Here is a 25,300-nt window from a genome sequence, read left to right on the forward strand (position 1 = left end):
GTATATGGTGTTAGAAAGTGATCTAGTTTCATTCTTTTACAAGTGGTTGACCAGATTTCCCAGCACCACTTGTTAAAGAGATTGTCTTTAATCCATTGTATATTCTTGCCTCCTTTGTCAAAGATAAGGTGTCCATATGTGCGTGGATTTATCTCTGGGCTTTCTATTTTGTTCCATTGATCTGTATTTCTGTCTTTGTGCCAGTACCATACAGTCTTGATGACTTTGGCTTTGTAGTAGAGCCTGAAGTCAGGTAGGTTGATTCCTCCAGTTCCATTCTTCTTTCTCAAGATCGCTTTGGCTATTCGAGGTTTTTTGTATTTCCATACAAATTGTGAAATTATTTGTTCTAGCTCTGTGAAGAATACTGTTATGATTTTTTTAAAGATGTTTGAAAACACACAAGCCTCATGCAAATCCATCCACCTCTACTTGCCTACAACTGGAGGAACAGTTCAAACAGGCTATTTCACAGGTCACTGATAGGATCTTCATTTTCATGGACAGCATGTTTTGCATCCTCACTTGCCTTCTGAGTTCACAATTTTACATCACAACTACATACCAAAGAGTCTAGAGTTGCCTTCTGCTGTACTAGAAAATCCCTGGTACAACATATTTCAGACTGCAATTTACTCTTACTATGGACAATTCATCCCATCACCCCCCTTTCCCCTCTTGGTATCCATACATTTTCCTCTATGTCTCTATCTCTGTTTTGCAAGTAGGATCATCTATACCATTTCTATACATTCCACATATATGCATTAATATACAATGTGTTTCTCTTTCTGACTTACTTTACTCTGTGTAAGTCTCTAGGTCCATCCATGTCTCTACAAATGACCCAATTTTGTTCCCTTTTATGGCTGTTGTTGTTTAGTCACTAAATTGTATTTGACTCTTTGTGACTCCCGGGACTACAGCATGCCAGGCTTTCTTGTTCTCCACTGTCTCCCTGAGTTTGCTCAAACTCATGTGCATCGAGTCACTCATACAATCTAACTGTCTCATCTTCTGCCACCTTCTTCTGCTGCCCTCAATCTTTTCCAGATGAAGGAAAGCATCAGCAGGGTCTTTTCCAATGAGTCAGCTCTTCACATCAAGTTGCCAAAGTATTGGAGCTTAAGCATCGGTCTTTCCAATGAATATTCAGGATTGATTTCCATTGGGATTGATTGGTCTGATCTCAAGAGTCTTCTCCAGCACAATAATTTGAAAGCATCAATTCTTTGGTGCTCAGCCTTCTTTATGGTCCAACTCTAACATCTGTACATGACCACCGTAAAATGCATAGCTGTGACTATATAAACCTTTGTTGGCAAAGTGATGTCTGTGCTTTTTATGGCTTTTTTATGGCTTCAGTTCAGTTCAGTCCTTCAGTTGTGTCTGACTTTTTGCAACCCCATGAATTGCAGCACGCCAGGCCTCCCTGTCCATCATCAACTCCCGGAGTTCACCCAACTCGTATCCGTTGAGTCAGTGATGCCATCCAGCCATCTCATCCTGTCGTCCCCTTCTCCTCCTGCCCCAAATCCCTCCCAGCATCAGAATCTTTTCCAATGAGTCAACTCTTCGCATGAGGTGGCCAAGGTATTGGAGTTTCAGCTTCAGCATCAGTCCTTCCAATGAACACCCAGGAATGATCTCCTTTAGAATGGACTGGTTGGAACTCCTTGCAGTCCAAGGGACTCTCGAGTCTTCTCCAACACTACAGTTCAAAAGCATCAATTCTTTGGTGCTCAGCTTTCTTCACAGTCCAACTCTCACATCGATAGATGACCACTGGAAAAACCATAGCCTTGACTAGATGGACCTTTGTTGGCAAAGTAATGTCTCTGCTTTTGAATATGATATCTAGGTTGGTCATAACTTTCCTTCCAAGGAGTAAGCGTCTTTTAATTTCATGGCTGCAGTCACCATCTGCAGTGATTTTGGAGCCCCAGAAAATAAAGTCTGACACTGTTTCCACTGTTTCCTCATCTATTTCCCATGAAGTGATGGGACTAGATGCCATGATCTTCGTTTTCTGAATGTTGAGCTTTAAGCCAACTTTGTCACTCTCCTCTTTCACATTCGTCAAGAGGCTTTTGAGTTCCTCTTCAGTTTCTGCCATAAGGGTGGTGTCATCTGCATATCTGAGATTATTGATACTTCTCCCCGCAATCTTGATTCAGTTTGTGCTCCTTCCAGCCCAGCGTTTCTCATGATGTACTCTGCATAGAAGTTAAATAAGTAGGTGACAGTATACAGCCTTGACGTACTCCTTTTCCTAATTGGAACCAGTCTGTTGTTCCATGTCCAGTTCGAACTGTTGCTTCCTGACCTGCATATAGGTTTCTCAAGAGGCAGGTCAGGTGGTCTGGTATTCCCATCTCTTTCAGAATCTTATGGCTTAATGGCTTTCAATTGTATATGTGTACCACATCTTTGGGACTTCCCAGGTGGCACTAATGGTAAAGAATCCACTTGCCAGTGCAAGAGACATAAGAGACATAGGTTCGATCCCTGGGTTGGGATGATCCCTTGGAGGAGGGCATGGCAACCCACTCCAATAATCTTGCCTGGAAAATCCCCATGGACAGAGGAGCCTGGCAGACTACAGTCCATAGGATTGCAGTTGTACACAACTGAAGTGACTTAGCCTGCATGCATGCACACCATATCTTTATCCACTCATTTGTTGATGGACATTTAGGCTGCTTCCATTTCTTGGCTATGGTAAACAGTGCTGCAACAAACATTGGGGTGAATATGTGTTTTTGAGTTATGGTTTTCTCTGGGTATATGTGGTATAGTCACTTTAGAAGACAGCCTGGTGTCTCAGATGGTAAATAATCCTCCTGCAATGAGGGAGACCTGGGTTTGATCCCAGGGTTGGGAAGATCCAATGAAGGAGGGCATGGCAACCCACTCCAGTATTCTTGCCTGGAAAATCCCTGTGGACAGAGGAATCAGGCAGGCTATAGTCCATGGGGTCACAAAGAGTCAGATATGACTGAGCAACTAAGACAGGGAAGTTTGTTGTAAGGCTAGATTTACCATGTGACCAAGCAATTATATACCTAGGTATTTACCTAAGTGGACTGAAAACTTATGTCTGCACAAAAACCTGTATATAAATATTTACAGTAGCTTTATTTATAGTCACCAAAAACTAAATGCAACCAAGATGTCCTTCAACAGGTGAATGAGCAAACTGCGGTACATCTAGACAATGAAATATTATTATAAAAAATGAGATATCAACCCATGAAAAAACATAAAGGACCTTCAATGCACATTGCTAAGTGAAATAAGCCAGTCTGTAAAGGTTATATACTGTATGATTCCAGTTATATGACATTCTAGAAAAAGGCAAAGCTCTTGAGATGATAAACAGATTTGTGGTTGTGCTAAGAGAGAATGGATTACAGTTGAGGAAAGACAGAGGCTGAGTACCAAAGGGGTGTATAGGAGAATTTTTATGGTGATAGAACTGTTCTGTATGCTACTTGGGTGGTAGACATATGACTATATGCATTTGTAAAAATCCATATGAATACATATCACAAAGAATAACCTTTAATGATGTATACAAGCAAAAGAACAAAGCAAAATATCAACCAGGTTAGTGGGAGATGCCAGGACGGAATGTAGACTGTGACAAATGAATGTATCTACATTATAAATGTGTGTAAAAACTGCACTGAATGGAGGTGTAATAAAGGAGTTATGTGAGCAACTTTTAACAAATGGTATTTTGACAGACACTATGAGGTAAAGCCAAAAGAAGAAAAACAAACACTGGACTGTAATTGGTAAAGTTGTTTCTCAAGGAGTAAGGATGAACAATTCTGGTTGTGCTATATACATGTATAGTATCAGAACTGAGCAAGTAAGCAAATAGTTGATGGATGGTAGGTTTCTCATGGTCAGAGACAGAAGTTAAAGATCAATAAGGAAAGAATACTATGTCTCCAACTGTGATCTACTGCCAAAAGGCTTAAGTATGAATTCATGTTTAGGTTAATATAGATGCTGATGAATAAATACAGAAATAATTATAGATACATACGTGTATATGGTTTAAAATACATCCATATACTTCCTATTTCGTAGGTCTGCCCAGTTTAAGGGTTTAGAAGTAGCAACATCCCACTAAAGAATATACTGAACATCCAGATCTTGGTTTCTAATTCTCTTCCTCAGTGGGAAGAGAATGACATACCAAACTGGAAGCCCAAGGAAACGGACCCAGCAGGCAGCAGTATTCAGGAAGAAGTGAATGAGACCAAGAAAGTGGGAGAGTGCCAGGAAGGACCCAGAAATAAAGAATGTGGAGAAGAAGGTGGTCAGCAAAGTATGCTGCAGAGGTCACGTGGGGCAGAGGGCTGTTACCACCAAGAAGTCACCGGAGATGAAAGAGCAGCTCTGGGGAAATGGGAGTACAGGCTTGCATACACTGAGGAACAGACCACAGAGGGGACAATGAGGAGATGCAGTCAGTGAAAATACTAGGAGGAGGCTGATGGCACCAGGGCTGATGGGACCTGTTGATGAGAGATTGTCTGTGTTTTCCCCACAGGGCCATTAGAAATGTTTTCTTGAGAAAAAATATATAACAGGTAACATACTACTTCAGAAATACACTCCAAAATTATGGTTGAGTCTAAGTGCTAAAACTCAAGGTTAGAAAATTCACTACTTAGGATTGTTTTATATTGAAGATCAACATTTATTTAAATATAATGTTTTATCTTCATACATGGCATTAGCATGTTTGCATAGAGGAGAGTGTATGAGAATTTCATCATGTTCTTATCATAACCTATGTTTCAGTTTCACACTCATATTTTTTTTGCTCAGACTCTCTATTTTCTTTTGTCTGACACCTATAATGACAGAGGGCATAACTTATGCTAACAGTTGATTATTCTTTACAAGAGAAGTTCAAATATGACCCTAATTAAAGAATTTCCTAATACTTCTTCCTTGCTAATAAGGAAATCCCCTGACATCTCACTCAGACTTTCATTTGTGGGCATGCTTACACACGCTGCTACTGCTCTCTTCTCACCATCTGGAAATACCATTTGTCACTGGGAGTAATTGGCTAATTTGCTGGGTTTGCCCTTTAAATGTTCCATGTTCTCCTGACACCTGTGAGTTTCATTTAGAGGTTTTCAGAGCTTTTTATTCAAAATGGAACTGTTTGGAAAGGTGTTCTGAAGGACTGATTTGACTACAGTATCCTTTAATCAGAAGACAACACTGTTCCCACACGAAAGGCACACAGCCTGAACTATGGGGAATGTAGCAGGCTGACACTAGATATACTCATGACATGTTACACTCAGAATTTGTTATACTCACAACCACAGTTTCAACCACAACAGGGAATCACTACAAAATGCTACAGCCACAACTTAGCATCACAACATGTTACCATCACAATTACAACTATAAAAATTTCCATCACTAATGATGAGTTATAACATCACCAGAACAGGTTACAACCACAAGTAATTTTGCCACATCAAGTCTGGCTAACACTGTCTCCATACTAGGATCAGATCTTGACAACATATTAAGATTAAAGGTTTAAATCTTTGCATGACTTGGGGGGAATGAAAAGTATCTGGCCTTGGAGGAGGGTATCACTATGAAGGGCTGACAGGAGGTGGTTTCTCTGTGGTGACAATACAGTTCTGTGTCCTGACTGTAGTTACAGTCACTCAAACCTACCTGTGATAAAATGTCATCGACCCACAAGTGCATGTGTACACACACACACAACAAACACACACACAAGTATATACAAAATCTGATGAAATCTGAGTAAGGTCTATATATGACTTAATAACAGCAATGTACCCGTGTCGGCTTCCTGGTTTTGACAACGTAACTATAGTTTTGTTAGGACATCAGGAGAAGCTGGGTGAAGGGTACACAGGAATTCTCCTGAACAATTTATTTATTTAGTTTTACAATTTCTTGTGAGCCTTAAACTATTTCAGAATCAAAAGATATTTTAAAAGATATTTGACTTGCTATGGGTGTCTTAAAAATAATTCTTCTCATGATGAGATTCGCTCCTCCCATCCCAAGAGTGACAGGCTCCCCAGGTTGGGAAGGTTGTGCCCAGCAAGTCCCCTGACTTCAGGTACAATAACTAGTGCCAACTGGCAAATGACATCTGCTAGTATGGACACATTATCCTGTGCAGTGCCATGGCTTAAGGAACATCAGGGGAAATATGTGGCTTTTCCAAATAGTCTTATAAATCCACTACCCCCCCCCGCCCTCCACTGACAACAGCTGCACAGCCTCCATCATTCCAAGCGAAGCCCCAGAGGCTGGCTGAGAACCACTCTCCCAACCTGGCTGCTGTGTAATCCTGTCTTTAGTGAGAATAAGCCATTTGGACAAATCGATGCTCCTACCTTTACCCTTGTCAGGTTTGTAGTCACCACCCCCTACTATGTCTTCAAGATCCTTGTCTGAAAAACCTGGAGAAAATGAAACACACATCTCAATTCCCAAAAACATTTATCAGTGACTAGAAATCTGTTACTTAATGTTGTCTAACATACCCAGAAAGTGATTGCCACTGAATAGGATTTGTGATGAATGCGGTAGGCAAGACTCTAAAGGGGCCCCCAGAATCTCTCCCCCACAGTGTATATACCCCAGCATCCCCTGACTTTGAGTTCGGGGGGACCATGCATGGGATGGCTTCACCCCATGCATATAATAGCTGATATTATATGCTGAAGTGAAGGGACTCTGCAGTAACCTGATCAGTTTGACTTCACATTAATCAAAAGGGAGACTTTCCTGGGGGGCTTGAACTTAATCAAGTGAGTCCTTCAAAACACAGCTGACCCCTTCCTGAGGTCACACACTAGAAGCAATAGACTGTCTTCCTCTCCCTCACCTCTACCCCTCTTCCCAATTTCCCTTCTCTCCCCATCTCATCTCTGTTTTTCTCCTGGTGGCTTTAAAGAAGCAAGCAACCATTCATTCTAGAACTGCAAGGATAATGGCTCTCTCCCAATAAGCACGTGAGCTTGGATGACAACCCAAGCTCAGCTGAGACCCCAGACCCAGATAACACTATGACTGCGGCTGCCTGAGGCCCCGAAGAGAAAACTCAGCTTAGGTGTTGCTGAACTCCTCACCAAAGGAAACCATTTGTGATAATCTGTTATGCAACATAGAAAACTAATACAAGGAAACCAAAAAAGTTATTTTATTATAGCTCAACCATTGAGTACACATCTTTTAACATTCTGTGTGATGAAATGGGAAGCATGCTTAAAGCATTTCTGTTCCACTCCAAAGTCCTATGCTGCTGCTAAGTCGCTTCAGTCGTGTCCGACTCTGTGCGACCCCATAGACAGCAGCCCACCAGGCTCCCCCGTCCCTGGGATTCTCCAGGCAAGAACACTGGAGTGGGTTGCCATTTCCTTCTCCAATGCACCAAAGTGAAAGTGAAGTCGCTCAGTCGTGCCCGATTCGTAGCGACCCCATGGACTGCAGCCTACCAGGCTCCTCTCTCCATGGGATTTTCCAGGCAAGAGTACTGGAGTGGGGTGCCATTGCCTTCTCCTATGCTACTGTTAAGTCACTTCAGTCGTGTCCAACTCTGTGCGACCCCATAGATGGCAGCTCACCAGGCTCCCCTGTCCCTGGGATTCTCCAGGCAAGAAAACTGGAGTGGGTTGCCATTTCCTTCTCCAATGCATAAAAGTGAAAAGTGAAAGTGAAGTCACTCAGTCGTGTCTGACTCTTAGCGACCTCATGGATTGCAGCCTACCAGGCTCCTCTGTCCATGGGATTTTCCAGGCAAGAGTACTGGAGTGGGGTGCCATTGCCTTCTCCTATAGTTGTCTCAAAAAAGCACATGTGTGACTGTTTCAATTTTGCTTTGTATTAGTTGCTTTCTGTCATAGAAGATAACTTTTACTAGAAAGAAAGAACAATGTGCTAACTATGGTTATGGCGACTTGAGTATTTGGCAGATGCTTTCTTGAAAATGAATAAAATGGGGCTGTCCCTTTAAAGAACACCACTGGCAATATTTGTTGCCAGTGATAAAATTTCAAACAAAAAAGAGAATTTTGAAAAATCTATATCTACCACTGTGAGTTTAACAGCTTTCCAATATATAAAGACTTTTTCTAATGAGATGGGTGGTGATATTAACAAATGTGAATTTCAGGCACTGCATAATGAAACAAGGCATTATTTGAAGCTCAAAAGACCTCAGAACATCAATATTTTCCAAATGACCAAAGTGTAATGCACAAAACCATGAATGGATAAAAGTTCCATTAAAAAGTACTAGAGAGTCCCTGTGGAATTTAATGAAATAGAGTATGGGAAGTTCATTGATATGGTTTCATATTCTACTGCACTTAACCTATAACAAACAACCAGTGGCCAAGTTTGGGTGTCTTATCAAAAAAATGATACTAATCAATGATTTGAAAAGTCTATTAAAATATTCTTCCCCTTACAACAGCATATCTATTATGAGGCCAGATCTCCTTCAAATACACAACATAACAACATATCACAAATGAGTCCATCAGGAAATGTGAGAGTCTAGCTCTTTTACTAAAATACACATTATAGAAATCTGCAAAAGGTACAATGATGCCACTTTTCCTCACTAAGTTGTCTTTTTATCTTGCCATAGTTATTTCTCATAAAAATGTGCTATTTATGTTAACATGTGTGTTTATTGTTGTTCATGTTTAATTAATTTTTCTGGTTTTAGGTTTAACATAAGATGATAAATATCAATAGATGTGACCCACATCTCAATAGAGATCCTCAATAACTTGGTGAGTCCTGAGACCAAAATGTTTGTCAGCCACTGCTGTCAGGTCCTGCTGGGCCTTGAAGTACCCCCAGGCCTGCCAGGCCAGGAGGAGTAGCTCCGTGGGCTATTGTACTTAAGGAGCTACACCCTGACCAGGAAGCTAAGGTGCTGGCCTGGGCCAACTTGGACTTACCTCCTCCTCCTATACTTGGCTTTTTGCGGTCATGATCACGATCATTTTGATCATCCAAGGCATCAGCCAAGTTAAAATCATCTTCTGCAGGGGGCCCTACAACATAAATGAGAAAGTCAGTTGGTTAAATCACAGGTCGCTCATTTGGACACCACCCCACAGCGAGCTCCATGGAATCCATCTTTTGTACCCTCCTCAGAACACCCGAGTTACCTGCAGGCTTTGCTGGAGCTCTGGTCGCTCCAGGTCTCCTGGTTGTGGTGGTGACATGATCCCATCTCTCTAAAAGGGGGAAGGGAGACAGCAAGAGGAGCACATTTACCAACAACACACAGCAGCCATGGCATGGTCAGGAAGTCACAGCATGAGCTCAGCACTCCTGGTCCCTGAGTCCCCTCCAAGGCCTCTGAGGATGACCAAGAGATGTAGCAAGGTTCAGATGAAACAAGTTCTGCTCGCTTTTCTTCAGAGGATGGGTGGTGAGATGGACGTGATCCCACATTTGATTAATCTGATTAGTGGAGCTGGGACTTGAGCCCACATCTACAGGAGATGACCACATGCTTTAGGGGGTTCCAGAGCTTGAGCACAACCCCTGAGAGCTCCAAGCCTTGGTTTCTACCACTCTTAACCTGGTACTGCAGTCACAGATAACATCACCCAGGGATGAAGCGACATTATGTTCCCAGTTGAGTATTGGAGTGTCTCATAAACTGAAAGTGGTTATAGCACCAACAAAATATTCTATATAAGTGTGGTTACTGCTGTAATACTAGGTCTTTCAGCTCAACCACATTCCTTTAAAACTGTGGACATTTCACATCAATTACATGACATGACATGCATAATTTTCCAATACTTTCTTTCCTTAAGCAACAAGATTATGCTGTTTAAAAATAGAATAAAATTAGAGGTGGTCCTAAGATGGCAGAAGAATAGGACGGGGAGATCACTTTCTCTCCCACAAATTCATCAAAAGAACATTTTGAATGCTGAGTAAATTCCACAGAACAACTTCTGAATGCCAGCAGAGGATATCAGGCACCCAGAAAAGCAGCCCATTGTCTTCGAAAGGAGGTAGGAAAAATATAAAAGACAAAAAGAGAGACAAAAGAGGTAGGGATGGAGCTCCATCCCGGGAAGGGAGTCTTAAAAAAGATAGAAGTTTCCAAACACCAGGAAACTCTCTCACTGCTGAGTCTATGGCGAGCCTTGGAACTGCAGAGGGCTAACATAACTGGGAGGAAAAATAAATAAATAATTAAAACCCACAGATTACGTGCCCAATGGCAACTCCCCCAGCAGAGAAGCAGCACAGACGTCTGCATCCGCCACTAGCAAGCCTGGGCTGGGCAGGGAGGCACGGGCTGCATTGCTTAGAGTAAAGACCAGCCTGAATGCCCCAAGGGCAATCTGAGGGAACTAACTTGGGCTAGCAAACCAGACTGTGGGATAGCTACCACGCAGAAAGCCCTAACCTAAGACACCATCAGGCCCACTCACAGAACAAAGGACTGAGCAGAGCTAGCCGGCTGCAGACCATCCCCCTCCAGAGACAGGCAGCCAGAGCCAGAAGGGGGCAATCAAGGCCAGAGCCAGAATGGGGCAATCAAGGCCCCAGAGAGGCATTATCTACCAAACTGCAACCAGGCTTTGTTGCTAACTAAGACTTCTTGGGATTCTGGATGGTCAGCATCCGCCTGAGAAGGTGCGCCAGTTGTACACCTAGAAATCTGACCAGCAGGGACTGGGGAGGCGATAAGTCGCAGCAACTGTGCTCACCAAACACCTGGTCACCTGAGCTGCTCAGACCTAGGAAGGGCACAAAACGCAGGCCCAACCGAGTCTGTGCCTTTGAGGACTACCCGAGCGCCTGAACCTGAGTGGCTTAGACCTGGGAAGTGCATACAACCCAGGGCCGGCCTCAGACAGTTCCCGGCGGAGCAACCTAGAGCCTAAGCAGTGTTGACAGGGAAAGCACACACACCGTGAGTGGGGGCAAACCCAGTGTGGCCGAGACACTGTGATAACACGCCAGTGTTGTTTTGTTTTGTTTTTTTTTAACTTTTAATTTTGTATTGAGGTATAGCCAATTAACAAACAATGTTGTGACAGTTTCAGGTTTACAGCGAAGGGACTCAGCCATACATATACATGTACCCATTCTCCCCCAAACTCCCTACACTAACTTTTCATTTTGCTACCAAATTAGTGAAACAAAATTTTAAATTAACATAACTAATGCTGGCAAGGATATAAGTTTATAGTAGATGGATAAAGAATATATATATATGTGTATGACTTATATACTCTAAAGTGGGATAGTTTGCAGCGTCCCTCCCTCCCCACAGCACGACTGAACAAGTGAGCCTAAAAAAGTGTCCACCACCGTGCCCTTGTGGCAGGGTGGAAATTAGACACTGAAAAGACCAGCAAACAGAAGAAGCTAAAACAGAGGGAACTGCCTTGGAAGTGACAGAGAGAAGAAATCCAGCTCTGGGCGAACACTGACACAAGCTTCCCTAACCAGGAAACTTTGACAAGCCACCCATACAACCCCACCCACAGTGAGGAAACTCTACAATAAAGAGAACTCCACAAACTGCCAGAATACAGAAAGGCCACCCCAAACACAGCAATATAAACAAGATGAAGAGACAGAGGAATACCCAGCAGGTAAAGGAACAGGATAAATGCCCACCAAACCAAACAAAAGAGGAAGAGATAGGGAATCTACCTGATAAAGAATTCCAAATAATGATAGTGAAAATGATCCAAAATCTTGAAAACAAAATGGAATCACAGATAAATAGCCTAGAGACAAGGATTGAGAAGATGCAAGAAAGGTTTAACAAGGACCTAGAAGAAATAAAAAAGAGTCAATATATAATAAATAAGGCAATAAATGAGATCAAAAACACTCTGGAGGGAACAAACAGTAGAATAATGGAGGCGGAAGATAGGATTAGGGAGGTAGAAGATAGAATGGTAGAAATAAATGAATCAGAGAGGAAAAAAGAAAAACAAATTAAAAGAAATGAGGACAATCTCAGAGAGCTCTGGGACAATGTTAAACGCCCCAACATTTGAATCATAGAAGTCCCAGAAGAAGACAAAAAGAAAGACCATGAGAAAATACTTGAGGAGATAATAGTTGAAAACTTCCCTAAAATGGGGAAGGAAATCATCACCCAAGTCCAAGAAACCCAGAGAGTCCCAAACAGGATAAACCCAAGGTGAAACATCCCAAGACACATATTAATCAAATTAACAAAGATCAAACACAAAAAACAAATATTAAAAGCAGCAAGGGAAAAACAACAAATTACACACAAGGGGATTCCCATAAGGATAACAGCTGATCTTTCAATAGAAACTCTTCAGGCCAGGAGGGAATGGCAGGACATACTTAAAGTGATGAAAGAAAATAACTTACAGCCCAGGTTACTGTACCCAGCAAGGATCTCATTCAAATATGAAGGAGAAATCAAAAGCTTTACAGACAAGCAAAAGCTGAGAGAATTCAGCACCACCAAACCAGCTCTCCAAAAAATGCTAAAGGATCTTCTCTAGACAGGAAACACAAAAAAGGGTGTATAAACTCAAACCCAAAACAATAAAGTAAATGGCAACGGGATCATACTTATCAATAATTACCTTCAATGTAAATGGGTTGAATACCCCAACCAAAAGACAAAGACTGGCTGAATGGATACAAAAACAAGACCCCTATATATGTTGTCTACAAGAGACCCAATTTGAAACAAAGGTCACATACAGACTGAAAGTGAAGGGCTGGAAAAAGATATTTCATGCAAATAGAGACCAAAAGAAAGCAGGAGTAGCAATACTCATATCAGATAAAATAGACTTTAAAACAAAGGCTGTGAAAAGAGACAAAGAAGGACACTACATAATGATCAAAGGATCAATCCAAGAAGATATAACAATTGTAAATATATATGCACCCAACATAGGAGCACTGCAATATGTAAGACAAATGCTAACAAGTATGAAAGGGGAAATTAACAATAATACAATAATAGTGGGAGACCTTAATACTCCACTCACACCTATGGATAGATCAACTAAACAGAAAATTAGCAAGGAAACACAAACTTTAAATGATACAACAGATCAGTTAGATCTAATTGATATCTATAGGACATTTCACTCCAAAACAATGAATTTCACCTTTTTCTCAAGCACACATGGAAACTTCTCCAGGATAGATCACATCCTGGGCCATAAATCTAGCCTTGCTAAATTCAAAAAATGGAAATCATTCCAAGCATCTTTTCTGACCACAATGCAGTAAGATTAGATCTCAATTACAGGAGAAAAACTATTAAAAATTCCAACATATGGAGGCTGAACAACACTCTGTTGAATAAACAACAAATCATAGAAGAAATCAAAAAAGAAATCAAAATATGCATAGAAACTAATGAAAATGAAAACATAACAACCCAAAACCCACGGGACACTGTAAAAGCAGTGCTAAGGGGAAGGTTCATAGCAATACAGGCATACTTCAAGAAACAAGAAAAAAGTCAAATAAATAACTAACTCTACAGCTAAAGCAACTAGAAAAGGAAGAAATGAAGAACCCCAGGGTTAGTAGAGGAAATAAACCTTAAAAATTAGGGCAGAAATAAAGGCAAAGGAAACAAAAGATACCATAGCAAAAATCAACAAAGCCAAAAGCTGGTTCTTTGAGAGGATAAATAAAATTGACAAACCATTAGCCAGACTCATCAAGAAACAAAGGGAGAAAAATCAAATCAATAAAATTAGAAATGAAAATGGAGAGATCACAACAGACAACACAGAAATACAAAGGATCATAAGAGACTACTACCAGAAATCATATGGCAATAATATGGACAACTTGGAAGAAATGGACAAATTCTTACAAAAATACAACTTTCCAAAACTGGACCAGGAAGAAATAGAAAATCTTAACAGACCCATCACAAGCACGGAAATTGAAACTGTAACCAGAAATCTTCCAGCAAACAAAAGCCCAGGTCCAGACGGCTTCACAGTTGAATTCTACCAAAAATTTAGAGAAGAGCTAACACCTATACTGCTCAAACTCTTCCAGAAAATTGCAGAGGAAGGTAAACTTCCAAACTCATTCTATGAGGCCACCATCACCCTAATACCAAAACCTGACAAAGATACCACAAAAAAAGAAAACTACAAGCCAATATCACTGATGAGCATAGATGCAAAAATCCTTAACAAAATTCTAGCAATCAGAATCCAACCACACATTAAAAAGATCTTACATTATGACCAAGTGGGCTTTATCCCAGTGATGCAAGGATTCTTCAGTATCTGCAAAATCAATGTAATACACCACATTAACAAACTGAAAAACAAAATCCATATGATTATCTCAATAGATGCAGAGAAAGCCTTTGACAAAGTTCAACATCCATTTATGATAAAAACTTTCCGGAAAGCAGGAATAGAAGGAACATACCTCAACATAATAAAAGCTATATAGGACAAACCCACAGCAAACATTATCCTCAATGGTGAAAAATTGAAAACATTTCCCCTAAAGTCAGGAACAAGACAAGGGTGCCCTCTTTCACCACTACTATTCAACATAGTTTTGGAAGTTTTGGCCACAGCAGAGCAGAAAAAGAAATAAAAGGAATCCAAATTGGAAAAGAGGAAGTAAAACTCTCACTGTTTGCAGATGACATGATCCTCTGCACAGAAAGCCCTAAAGACTCCACCAGAAAATTACTAGAGCTAATCAATGAATATAGTAAAGTTGCAGGATATAAAATCAATACACAGAAATCTGTTGCATTCCTATACACTAATAATGAGAAAACAGAAAGAGAAATTAAGGAAACAATTCCATTCACCATTGCAACGGAAAGAATAAAATACTTAGGAATATATTTACCTAAAGAAACAAAAGACCTATATATAGAAAACTATAAGACACTGGTGAAAGAAATCAAAGAGGACACTAATAGATGGAGAAACATACCATGTTCATGGATTGGAAGAATCAATATAGTGAAAACGAGTATACCACCGAAAGCAATCTATAGATTCAATGCAATCCCTATCAAGCTACCAACAGTATTTTTCACAGAACTAGAACAAATAATTTCACAATTTGTATGGAAATACAAAAAACCTCAAATAGCCAATGTAATCTTGAGAAAGAAGAATGGAACTGGAGGAATCAACCTGCCTGACTTCAGGCTCTACTACAAAGCCACAGTCATCAAGACTGTATGGTACTGGCACAAAGACAGAAATATAGATCACTGGAACACAATAGAAAGCCCAGAGATAAATCCACACATATATGGACACCTTATCTTTGACAAAGGAGGCAAGAATATACAATGGAGAGAAAATAATCTCTTTAACAAGTGGTGCTGGGAAAACTGGTCAACCACTTGTAAAAGAATGAAACTAGAACACTTTCTTACACCATACACAAAAATAAACTCAAAATGGATTAAAGATCTAAATGTAAGACCAGAAACTATAAAACTCCTTGAGGAGTACATAGGTAAAACACTCTCCGACATAAATCACAGCAGGATCCTCTATGACCCACCTCCCAGAATATTGGAAATAACAGCAAAAATAAACAAATGGGACCTAATAAAAATTTAAAACTTCTGCACAACAAAGGAAACTATAAGCAAGGTGAAAAGACAGCCTTCAGAATGGGAGAAAATAATAGCAAATGAAGCAACTGACAAAGAATTAATCTCAAAAATATACAAGCAACTCCTACAGCTCAACTCCAGAAAAATAAATGATCCAATCAAAAAATGGGCCAAAGAACTAAACAGACATTTCTCCAAAGAAGACATACAGATGACTAACAAACACATGAAAAGATGCTCAACATCACTCATTGTCAGAGAAATGCAAATCAAAACCACTATGAGGTACCATTTCACGCCAGTCAGAATGGCTGCGATCCAAAAGTCTACAAGCAATAAATGCTGGAGAGGGTGTGGAGAAAAGGGAACCCTCTTACACTGTTGGTGGGAATGCAAACTAGTACAGCCACTATGGAGAACAGTGTGGAGATTCCTTAAAAAACTGGAAATAGAACTGCCTTATGATCCAGCAATCCCACTGCTGGGCATACACACCGAGGAAACCAGAATGGAAAGAGACACGTGTACCCCAGTGTTCATCGCAGCACTGTTTATAATAGTCAGGACATGGAGGCAACCTAGATGGACATGGAGGCAACCTAGATGCCTATCAGCAGACGAATGGATAAGAAAGCTGTGGTACATATACACAATGGAGTATTACTCAGCCATTAAAAAGAATACATTTGAATCAGTTCTAATGAGGCGGATGAAACTGGAGTCTATTATACAGAGTGAAGTAAGCCAGAAAGAAAAACACCAATACAGAATTCTAACGCATATATATGGAATTTAGAAAGATGGTAATGATAACCCTGTATGCAAGACAGCAAAAGAGACACAAATGTATAGAACAGTCTTTTGGACTCTGTGGGAGAGGGCGAGGGTGGGATGATTTGGGAGAATGGCATTGAAACATGTATAATATCATATGTGAAATGAATCACCAGACCAGGTTCGATGCATGATACAGAATGCTCGGGGCTGGTGCACTGGGGTGACCCAGAGGGATGGTATGGGAAGGGAGGTGGGAGAGGGATTCAGGATGGGGAACACGTGTACACCCATGGCAGATTCATGTTGATGTATGGCAAAACCAATACAATATTGTAAAGTAATTAGCCTCCAATTAAAATAAATAAATTTATATTAAAAAACTAAAAATAGAATAAAATTAAAATAATGAAACCAAAAAAGAGACTATGCTATAACTATTCCTACAACTGGAGGTAGTAGAGAGAAATGAAATTTAAGTAATGGGAGAGGCAGAGATGAAACAGGTTTAGTTTTATACACAGCAATCACTCAATCATTAATCAACTACTCAGAAAAAAAAAACAGCAATAATAGAAACTAGTTGAAAGTACAAGGATTAATAAAGATATACTATGCAAATAGCAACCTTAAGAGAGCTGTAAGAGTGATACTATTATCAAATAAAATAGTCTTTAAGACAAAAATTGTTACAAGAGTCAAAGGGTAACATTTTATAATGATGAAAGGATAAACACAGCAGAAAGACAAAATTTTAAACATATGTGCACCTTACAATAGAGTCCCCAAAATATACGAAGTAAAACATGACAAAATTGAAGGGAACATAAGACAGTTCAACAATAATAGTTGGAGATCTCAATATAATCCTTTCAATCATAGATATAACAAAAAGAAAATACAAGATTTGAGCAATACTATAAATCAAGAAGAAGGCAATGGCACCCCACTCCAGTACTCCTGCCTGGAAAATCCCATGGACAGAGGAGCCTGGTAGGCTGCAGTCCATGGGGTCGCAAAAAGTCGGACACGACTGAGCGACCTCACTTAGACTTTTCACTTTCATGCATTGGAGAAATAAATGGCAACCCACTCCAGTGTTTTTGCCTGGAGAATCCCAGGGACGGGAGAGCCTGGTGGGCTGCCGTCTCTGGGGTCACACAGAGTCGGACACTACTGATGCAACTTACCAATAAATCAACCAGATCTACCAAACATCTACAGAACACATCCCCTCACGCAGGAAATACATTCTACTCAATTGCACATGGGACATTCTGAACCAAGACAGACCACATGCTAGGCTTCAAAACACATCTCAATATATTTTAAGTCTGAAATCATACAAATTGTGTTCTCCAACCACAGTGGAATGAAAACAGAAATCATTAACATAGGGCCATTTGAAAAAATTTCCAGTAATATGGAAATTACATTGTACACTTCTAATAACAAGGGGTCAAAGAAGAACTCACAAAGGAAATCATAAAATACACTGAGATGAGTGAAAATAAAAACATAACATACTAAAACTTACATCATATGAAAGTAAATCACTGACAAAATGAAAAGACAACTTACTGAGAGAAAATATTTACAGATGATTTGATCAATAAGGGATTAACATACAAATATATAAACAACTCATACAGCTCAACAACAGAACAACAAACAACCTGATTAAAAAATAGTCAGAAAAACTGAACAGACATTTTTTTCCAAAAGAGGCATGTAGATGGCCAATAGACACACGAAAAGAGACATATCACTAATCACTAGGCAAATGTCAATCAAAACCACAATGATTACCCTCACATGTCATAATGGCTACCATCAAAAAGACCACAAAAAATTATTGGCAAGGATGTGAAGAAAAGGGAACCCATGTGCACTGCTGCTGGAATGTAAATTGGGGCAGCTGCTATGGAAAATAGTATGGAGGCTTCTCAAAAATCTAAAAATAGAACTACTATACGATCCAGCAATTTCACTCCTGTGTATATTTCAAAAAAAAACCCAAAACACTAATCCAAAAAAATACATGCACAGCAATGTTCATAGCTGCATTATTTACAATAGCTAAAGATATGGAAACCATAAAAAAGAATGAAATGTAGCCATTTGTAACAACACAGAAGGACTTGGATGGTATTATGCTAAGTGTAGTAAGTCAGACAGAAAAATACTGTATCACTTATATGTGGAATCTAAAAAATAGAACTAGTGAATAAAAAAAAAAAAGAAACAGATTCACAGAGAATAAACTAGTAGTTACCAGGGGTAGAGGGAAGGGGGAGGAACAAGATAGGGGTGGGGGATTAAGAGGGACAAAGTGTTATGTATAAAATAAGCTACAAGGATATATCATACAACACATGGAATATAGCCAATATTATATAACAACTATAAATGGAGTATAACCTTTAAAAATTGTGAAGCACTAAATTGTACACCTGTAACTTACATAATATTGTACATCAACTATACTTCAATTTAAAAATGGGCAAAGCACTTAAGACATTTCTCCAAAGAAAACATACAAATGGCCACTGAGTACATGAAAAGATCCCCACATCACTAATTATCAGGGAAATGCAAATCAAAACCACAAAGAGACATCATCTCATACCTGTTGGGAAGATAACTATCAAAAAAAAAAGATAAATGTGTTGATGAGGATGTGGAGAATAAGGAACTCCTTATACACTGTCAGTGGGAATGTAAATGGTGTAACCACTATGGAAAACAGTATGGAGGTTCCTCAAAAAAATTAAAATTAGCACTATCAAAAAATAAACAACCCAATCAAAAAAGGGGTAGAAGATCTAAATAGACATTTCTACTTCTGGATATATATCCAAAAGAAAGGAAATAAGGATCTCAAAGAGGTTCTTCCCTGAAGGGAAGGCATTGGGTATACTTAAATGTGAAGTGTAATGCCTACTTCAATGTGAAGGCCAAATCAGTAGATTGATTTTTATGGTAAGGGAACCACAAGTGACACATGCTATCATTGTGTATTTTTCAAAAAAAAAAATCTACAGCATCAGTTTAGAGATAGTTTTATATCTATAATTTCCATTTGACTTTGTACCTGTAAAATGAATAAGTACAAAATAGACAACCAACAAGGACCTACCGTATAGCACAGGGAACTTGGCTCAATATGCTATAATAACCTAAATGGGAAAGTAATTTGAAAAATAATGGATATTTTTATGGGTATAAGTGAATCACTTTACTGTACACCTGTAACTAACATCATTATTAATCAACTATCCTCCAATATGAAATAAAAATTTTTTAAAATGAAGAAGTACAGCTTACCTGTCTAAATGAGGCTCCTTATGTATATCTTGTATTATGGTGATATGTATAGTTAGGAATACAGCTTCCCAGGTGGTGCTAAATAACCCGCCTGCCAATGCAGGAGACATAAGAGATGCAGGTTTGATCCCAGAGTCAGGAAGATCCCCTGGAGTAGGAAATGGCAACCCACTCCAGTATTATTGCCATGACAGAGGAGCCTGGCAGGTTATAGTTCATAAGGTTGTAAAGAGTCAGACACCACTGAAGCCAACTTAGCACACACATAGTTAGGAAAGACAAATGACATTACTGAAACCACCATTTGTGCAATATTTAGAAAAGCAATTGTGACTTACATATTATTAGCTTAAAATCCATGATTCATATAGCTCTTGTGTAAAAATTATTTCTTCTGGCTTGAAAAAAACATAGATGCTAAGGACTTGGGACTCTAATTTGTATTCATTTGATCTGCATGTCTATCCTTAAGCCATGCCATAGCATCGTGATCACGATGGCTTTGTGGGACTCTACCCTACTATTCCCAGTTTCTGGAGGATCCTGGTTTCTCTGAAGAACTACAGGTGCCAGTTCAAGAGTATATGTTCCTTGTATGTCTAGGGAACCAGCTGCTGCATCAGAGCCTGAGCCTGTGGTGATGCAGAGCATGATGTTGGATTTGTGTACTTTTTAAGACACCATTAACTTCAGATTTTCTAGTCGTGAGCCTTTAAATGGGATTTATTATCGTCAACAATTGAAATGAGCAAAGTCTAGCTACTTATCAAGGAATTAGAAGAGTAGGCCAAGGTCATCAAAGCAGTGAGCTCCTAAAATAAAGTCATCTGTTTCTGTGAAGCCTCGCTCAAAATGACAGACTTAACAAAGATTCTCTGATGCTCAGTGAACGTGGCCAGCAACACTGCACTCCTGCTGGGAGTGCCTCTTTGTAAGGTGTGCCACAACCAAACAGTCAATAAGCTGGGCCGCTTCCCCTGGGTGGGGCTCTATGACAGTGTCAATGGCATTTGGAGAAATTTGGGGCACTCATAAGAAGCTTGATTTGGCAAAAGAAAAAGCAGATCCCCCTGTGAGACGATTGCACACAGAGTGAAAAGGGGAGAGATGAGGGAAGAGGGTGTGAAGGCAGGGGAGAGGGAGGGGCAAAATTCTGAAACCAACATGGTGAACCCTGAAAGTGTTACTCCAAGTGAAAGAAGCCAAATTTAAGTCTACACATTATATGACTCCACTGACATGTCCCAGAACAAGGAAATGCAGGGAGACAGGAAGGAGACTGGTGGTTGCCAGGGGCTCTAGGGGAGGGGAAGAATCAAGGAATCAGGGGGCACTAAGGGAAGGGAACAAGGTTTCTTCTAAGGTGATAAAATGCTCTAAAATTGGCTATAGTGATGGATGCACAACTATGTGAATACACCAGAAAAGACCAAATTGTATGTTTTAAATAGGTGAGTTGTATGGTATGGGAATTCTCTCTAAATAAAGCTTTAAATATTCCAGGAGCTTCCCCTTGTACTTATAATAAAGTGGTCACCATACCTGCTAACACCCTAAATGATCCAGCCCCTGCCAACTGCTCCTCCTTTTCTCCAACACTGTCCATACTCTAGCCACACAGGCCACCTTCTAGGCCCCAGACTCAATGAGGTTCTTTGCTGCCTCGCAGCTCTTAAACCTGATCCCTTGGCTTTGAAGGCTGTTTCCTTGCTCCTGCATATCGCCCTTCCTGCAAAAGGCCTCTACTGCTTAATCTAAAGTCGTCACCCCTATTTTGGGCCCTCCCTGTCCCATCACCCTATTGCATCTGCTCCAGTGCACTCCATAACACTGGAGTGCACTGGATAACATAACATCTGAAATTGTTATATGTACTGTGTCCTTCTGGAGAAAAGAGCTCCCTGAGGGCAACGACCTAGTCCATGTGGCATGCCCAGCTCCTGGGGAAGTGCCTGGCAACGAGCAAGCACCCAGTAAACATTGTTCAATATGGATGAATGGATGTCACATACAAATACCCTGACCGAGGTGTCAGGGACTCTTTCAATAAGAAATATACAATGGAAAAAGGAGAAATGTTCTCCAACTGGAAAAACAACTAGGCCAAGGAGAGACGGATGGGCCTATCTCTCTGAAACCTCAGTCGCATGAGAAGCAAGCTAAGATAGAAAAAAATGGATGGCAGAGTGACCTGGTTTTAAAGGATGCCATTCCACCAAAGACACATGTTCTGGTGGTCCTATGGGTCCCAGACACACTGGCTAATGGGTGCTGATGAAGATCAGATGGGCTGGCACACAACTGAGAAAGGGACCGAGATATTAAAAAGTTCTCCATCAGGAAATTAACAAACTTACAAATTGGGGGTGTGTTTACATGTACTATGCTTGTTTTGTTGTTTGGTCGTGTTTGGTTTTGGAGATGTTAAACGATTTCATTAAAACCATCACTGTTATTAACTATATTGATTTTCCTGGGAATCTAAAAGGCCACCTGCATGTATAAGACTATGGAAATGCTCAGGAAAGGCCTGAGAATGCTCAAGGCTCTCACCTCACACCATACACAAAACTATAAATCTCTTAGAAGTTTGTTTTTATGTATATGGCCCATTTTGAGTTAATTTTTATATAAGGTGTGAGGCAGGGGTCCAAATTTACTTTTTGTATGTGGTTATCCAATTGTCCCCAACACCATTTATTGAAGAGACCATTCCTTCCCTCGCTGAACAGTCTCAGCACCTTGGTCAAAATTCAACTGGCCACAGATATAACAGTTCATCTCTAGACTCTCAATTCTATTCCACTGAGTTATGTCTACCTTTGTGATAAATACCAGACCATTTTGATTACTGCAGCTTTGTAGTAAGCTCTGACATTTGGAAGTGTGAGTCCTCTAACATCCTTTTCAAGACAGTTTTGACTACCCTGGGTTTCTTGAATTTGCATATGAATTTTAGGATCAGCCTATTTCTGGGCTCCAAAATCACTACAGATGGTGACTGCACCCATGAAATTAAAAGACGCTTACTGCTTGGAAGGAAAGTTATGACCAACCTAGATATCATATTCAAAAGCAGAGACATTACTTTGCCAACAAAGGTTCGTCTAGTCAAGGCTATGGTTTTTCCAGTGCTCATGTATGGATGTGAGAGTTGGACTGTGAAGAAGGCTGAGCACCGAAGAATTGATGCTTTTGAACTGTGGTGTTGGAGAAGACTCTTGAGAGTCCCTTGGACTGCAAGGAGATCCAACCAGTCCATCCTGAAGATCAGCCCTGGGATTTCTTTGGAAGGAATGATGCTAAAGCTGAAACTCCAGTCCTTTGGCCACCTGATGCGAAGAGTTGACTCATTGGAAAAGCCTCTGATGCTGGGAGGGATTGGGGGCAGGAGGAGAAGGGGACGACAGAGGATGAGATGGCTGGATGGCATCACTGACTCGATGGACGTGAGTCTGAGTGAACTCCGGGAGTTGGTGATGGACAGGGAGGCCTGGCGTGCTGTGATTCATGGGGTTGCAAAGAGTCGGTCACGACTGAGCGACTGATCTGATCTGATTTCTGCAAAAATTCTATCTGGAGGTTAGACGGGAATTATGTTGACTTTCTTGATCAGTTTAAGTAGGTGTACATTCATCATATATGCTTGACTCTTACACCAGAGGCCCAGCCACAGTAAGTCCATCCAATGAAATCAAATAATAATAATGGCTGACACTGAGCACTCACCTTGTATCAGGCCCTCTGCTAAATGCTTCACAGGGGCCATCTCATTGAACTCTTACAATTATTACTAATTCATTATTATTATTAACCTCATGCAACAGATGAGGAAATGGAGGTGCAAGAAAGATAACTCACTCAAGGTAACAGTTGATAAGTGACAGAGGCAGAGTTCAGACACACGCAGTCTAATTCCTGAGTCCCTGCCCTTCTCAATCCTGAATATACAAAGAGACCTTTCATACTCATTAGAAAAAAAAGACAAGCAACTTGGCAGAAAAATGGGGGAAGGATATGAACAGACAATTCAAAGAGGAAAATGCAAATGGCCAAAAAAAAAAAAAAATAGGATCTCTTTCGTCCATCATGCTGGTAAAATGTTTTTAATTGGTAAAATTTGGTGATGATGAAGGTCTGGGGAAAAAGGTACTCATAACAGTATCAGTGGGAGTACGTGATGGCACAATCATTTTGGAAACAATTTGTCAGCATCTATTAAAGTATAAAATACATATACCCTTTGGCCTTGTAGTTTCATTATACTTGAGAACAAAGGAAACAGACAAGAATGCTCACTTAAGTCCCATGTGTAACTGTGCAAAATAAAAACAAACCACATGTCTGCCAGTAAGAAGTAGCATCACTGGCCATGGCTGAAGCCATACCACTGGAATACCAGTTTCATGAAGCAAACGTTTGTGTATGAGATATAAAATGTAGTATGCTTAATGGTGGCTCTCAAAATATATAGCCAAGTACTAATCTTATGAATGTGACTTTACTTGGAAAAAAGGGTCTTTGCAGATGTAATTAAGTAAAGATCGTGGGATGAGATAATTCGAGATTATCCAGGTAGATTCTAAATTCAACAAAAAGTGTCCTTATAAAAGACTGAGGGGAAGACACACACATGAAGAAGGGCAAGTGAAGATGGAGACAAAGATAGGAGCCATGCAGCTGCAAGCTGAAGACCACCTGGAGCCACCAGAAGCTAGGTTAGGCAAGGAAGCATTCTTCACCTGGAGCCTTCAAAGAGGAGTATGTTCTGCCAACACTGTGATTTTGAATTTCTGGCCTCCAGAACTGGGAGTAAACAAATTTCTGTGGTTTTAAGTCACCCAGTCTGTGTTACTTTGTTAAAACATCCTGTAACAAAGGAAACTACCATAGAGAGCTATATTTACTCAGGTCTTCAATACATATTAATTTTTTTTAAGTTGTGAAATATATACATATAACTGAAATGAAGACGCCCTACACGACTGAAGAGACTTAGCAGCATCAGCAGCAGCACACGTTATGTAAAACATAAAACACTGAACAAGCTATATATATAAATGTTCATAACAGCAGAGAAAACTAATTGGGACCCGCATATTCCAAATTGGCTTAGGCAATTCCCTCTGGGGAATGGGAGCAGGTGTTACAGGATGAGGAGGGACCAAGGGCAATATCAGCTTTACTTTCTAAGTATTCATGGATGTTTAAAAGAATGGTTTACAGAATTGAAAGAGACACGTGTACCCCAATGTTCATCACAGCACTGTTTATAATAGCCAGGACACGGAAGCAACTTAGATGTCCATTGGCAGATGAATGGATAAGAAAGCTGTGGTACATATACACAATGAAATATTACTCAGCTATTAAAAAGAATGCATTTGAATCAGTTCTAATGAGGTGGATGAAACTGGAGCCTATTATACACAGCGAAGTCAGAAAGAAAAACACCGATACGGTACATTAATGCATATATATGGAATTTAGAAAGATGGTAATGGTGACCTATATGTGAGACAGCAAGAGAGACACAGA

General features: G+C 40.2%; 1 protein-coding gene across 2 annotated transcripts in view; it reads right to left on the bottom strand.

Annotated features, from left to right (window-relative positions):
* CD99L2 (CD99 molecule like 2) overlaps positions 1-25,300 on the bottom strand; it is a 121,582-nt gene that overhangs the window by 17,727 nt on the left and 78,555 nt on the right. For both annotated transcript variants that reach the window (XM_024988205.2, NM_001083758.1), the window contains exons 3-5: positions 9,219-9,287; positions 9,006-9,101; positions 6,426-6,491 (exon numbers count right to left, since the gene is read on the bottom strand). In XM_024988205.2, the coding sequence (XP_024843973.1) occupies positions 6,426-6,491; positions 9,006-9,101; positions 9,219-9,287 (231 nt within the window). The remainder of the gene's footprint in view (positions 1-6,425; positions 6,492-9,005; positions 9,102-9,218; positions 9,288-25,300) is intronic.

The sequence above is a fragment of the Bos taurus genome, chromosome X (genome assembly GCF_002263795.3).
Source record: "Bos taurus isolate L1 Dominette 01449 registration number 42190680 breed Hereford chromosome X, ARS-UCD2.0, whole genome shotgun sequence".
NCBI lineage: Eukaryota > Metazoa > Chordata > Mammalia > Artiodactyla > Bovidae > Bos > Bos taurus.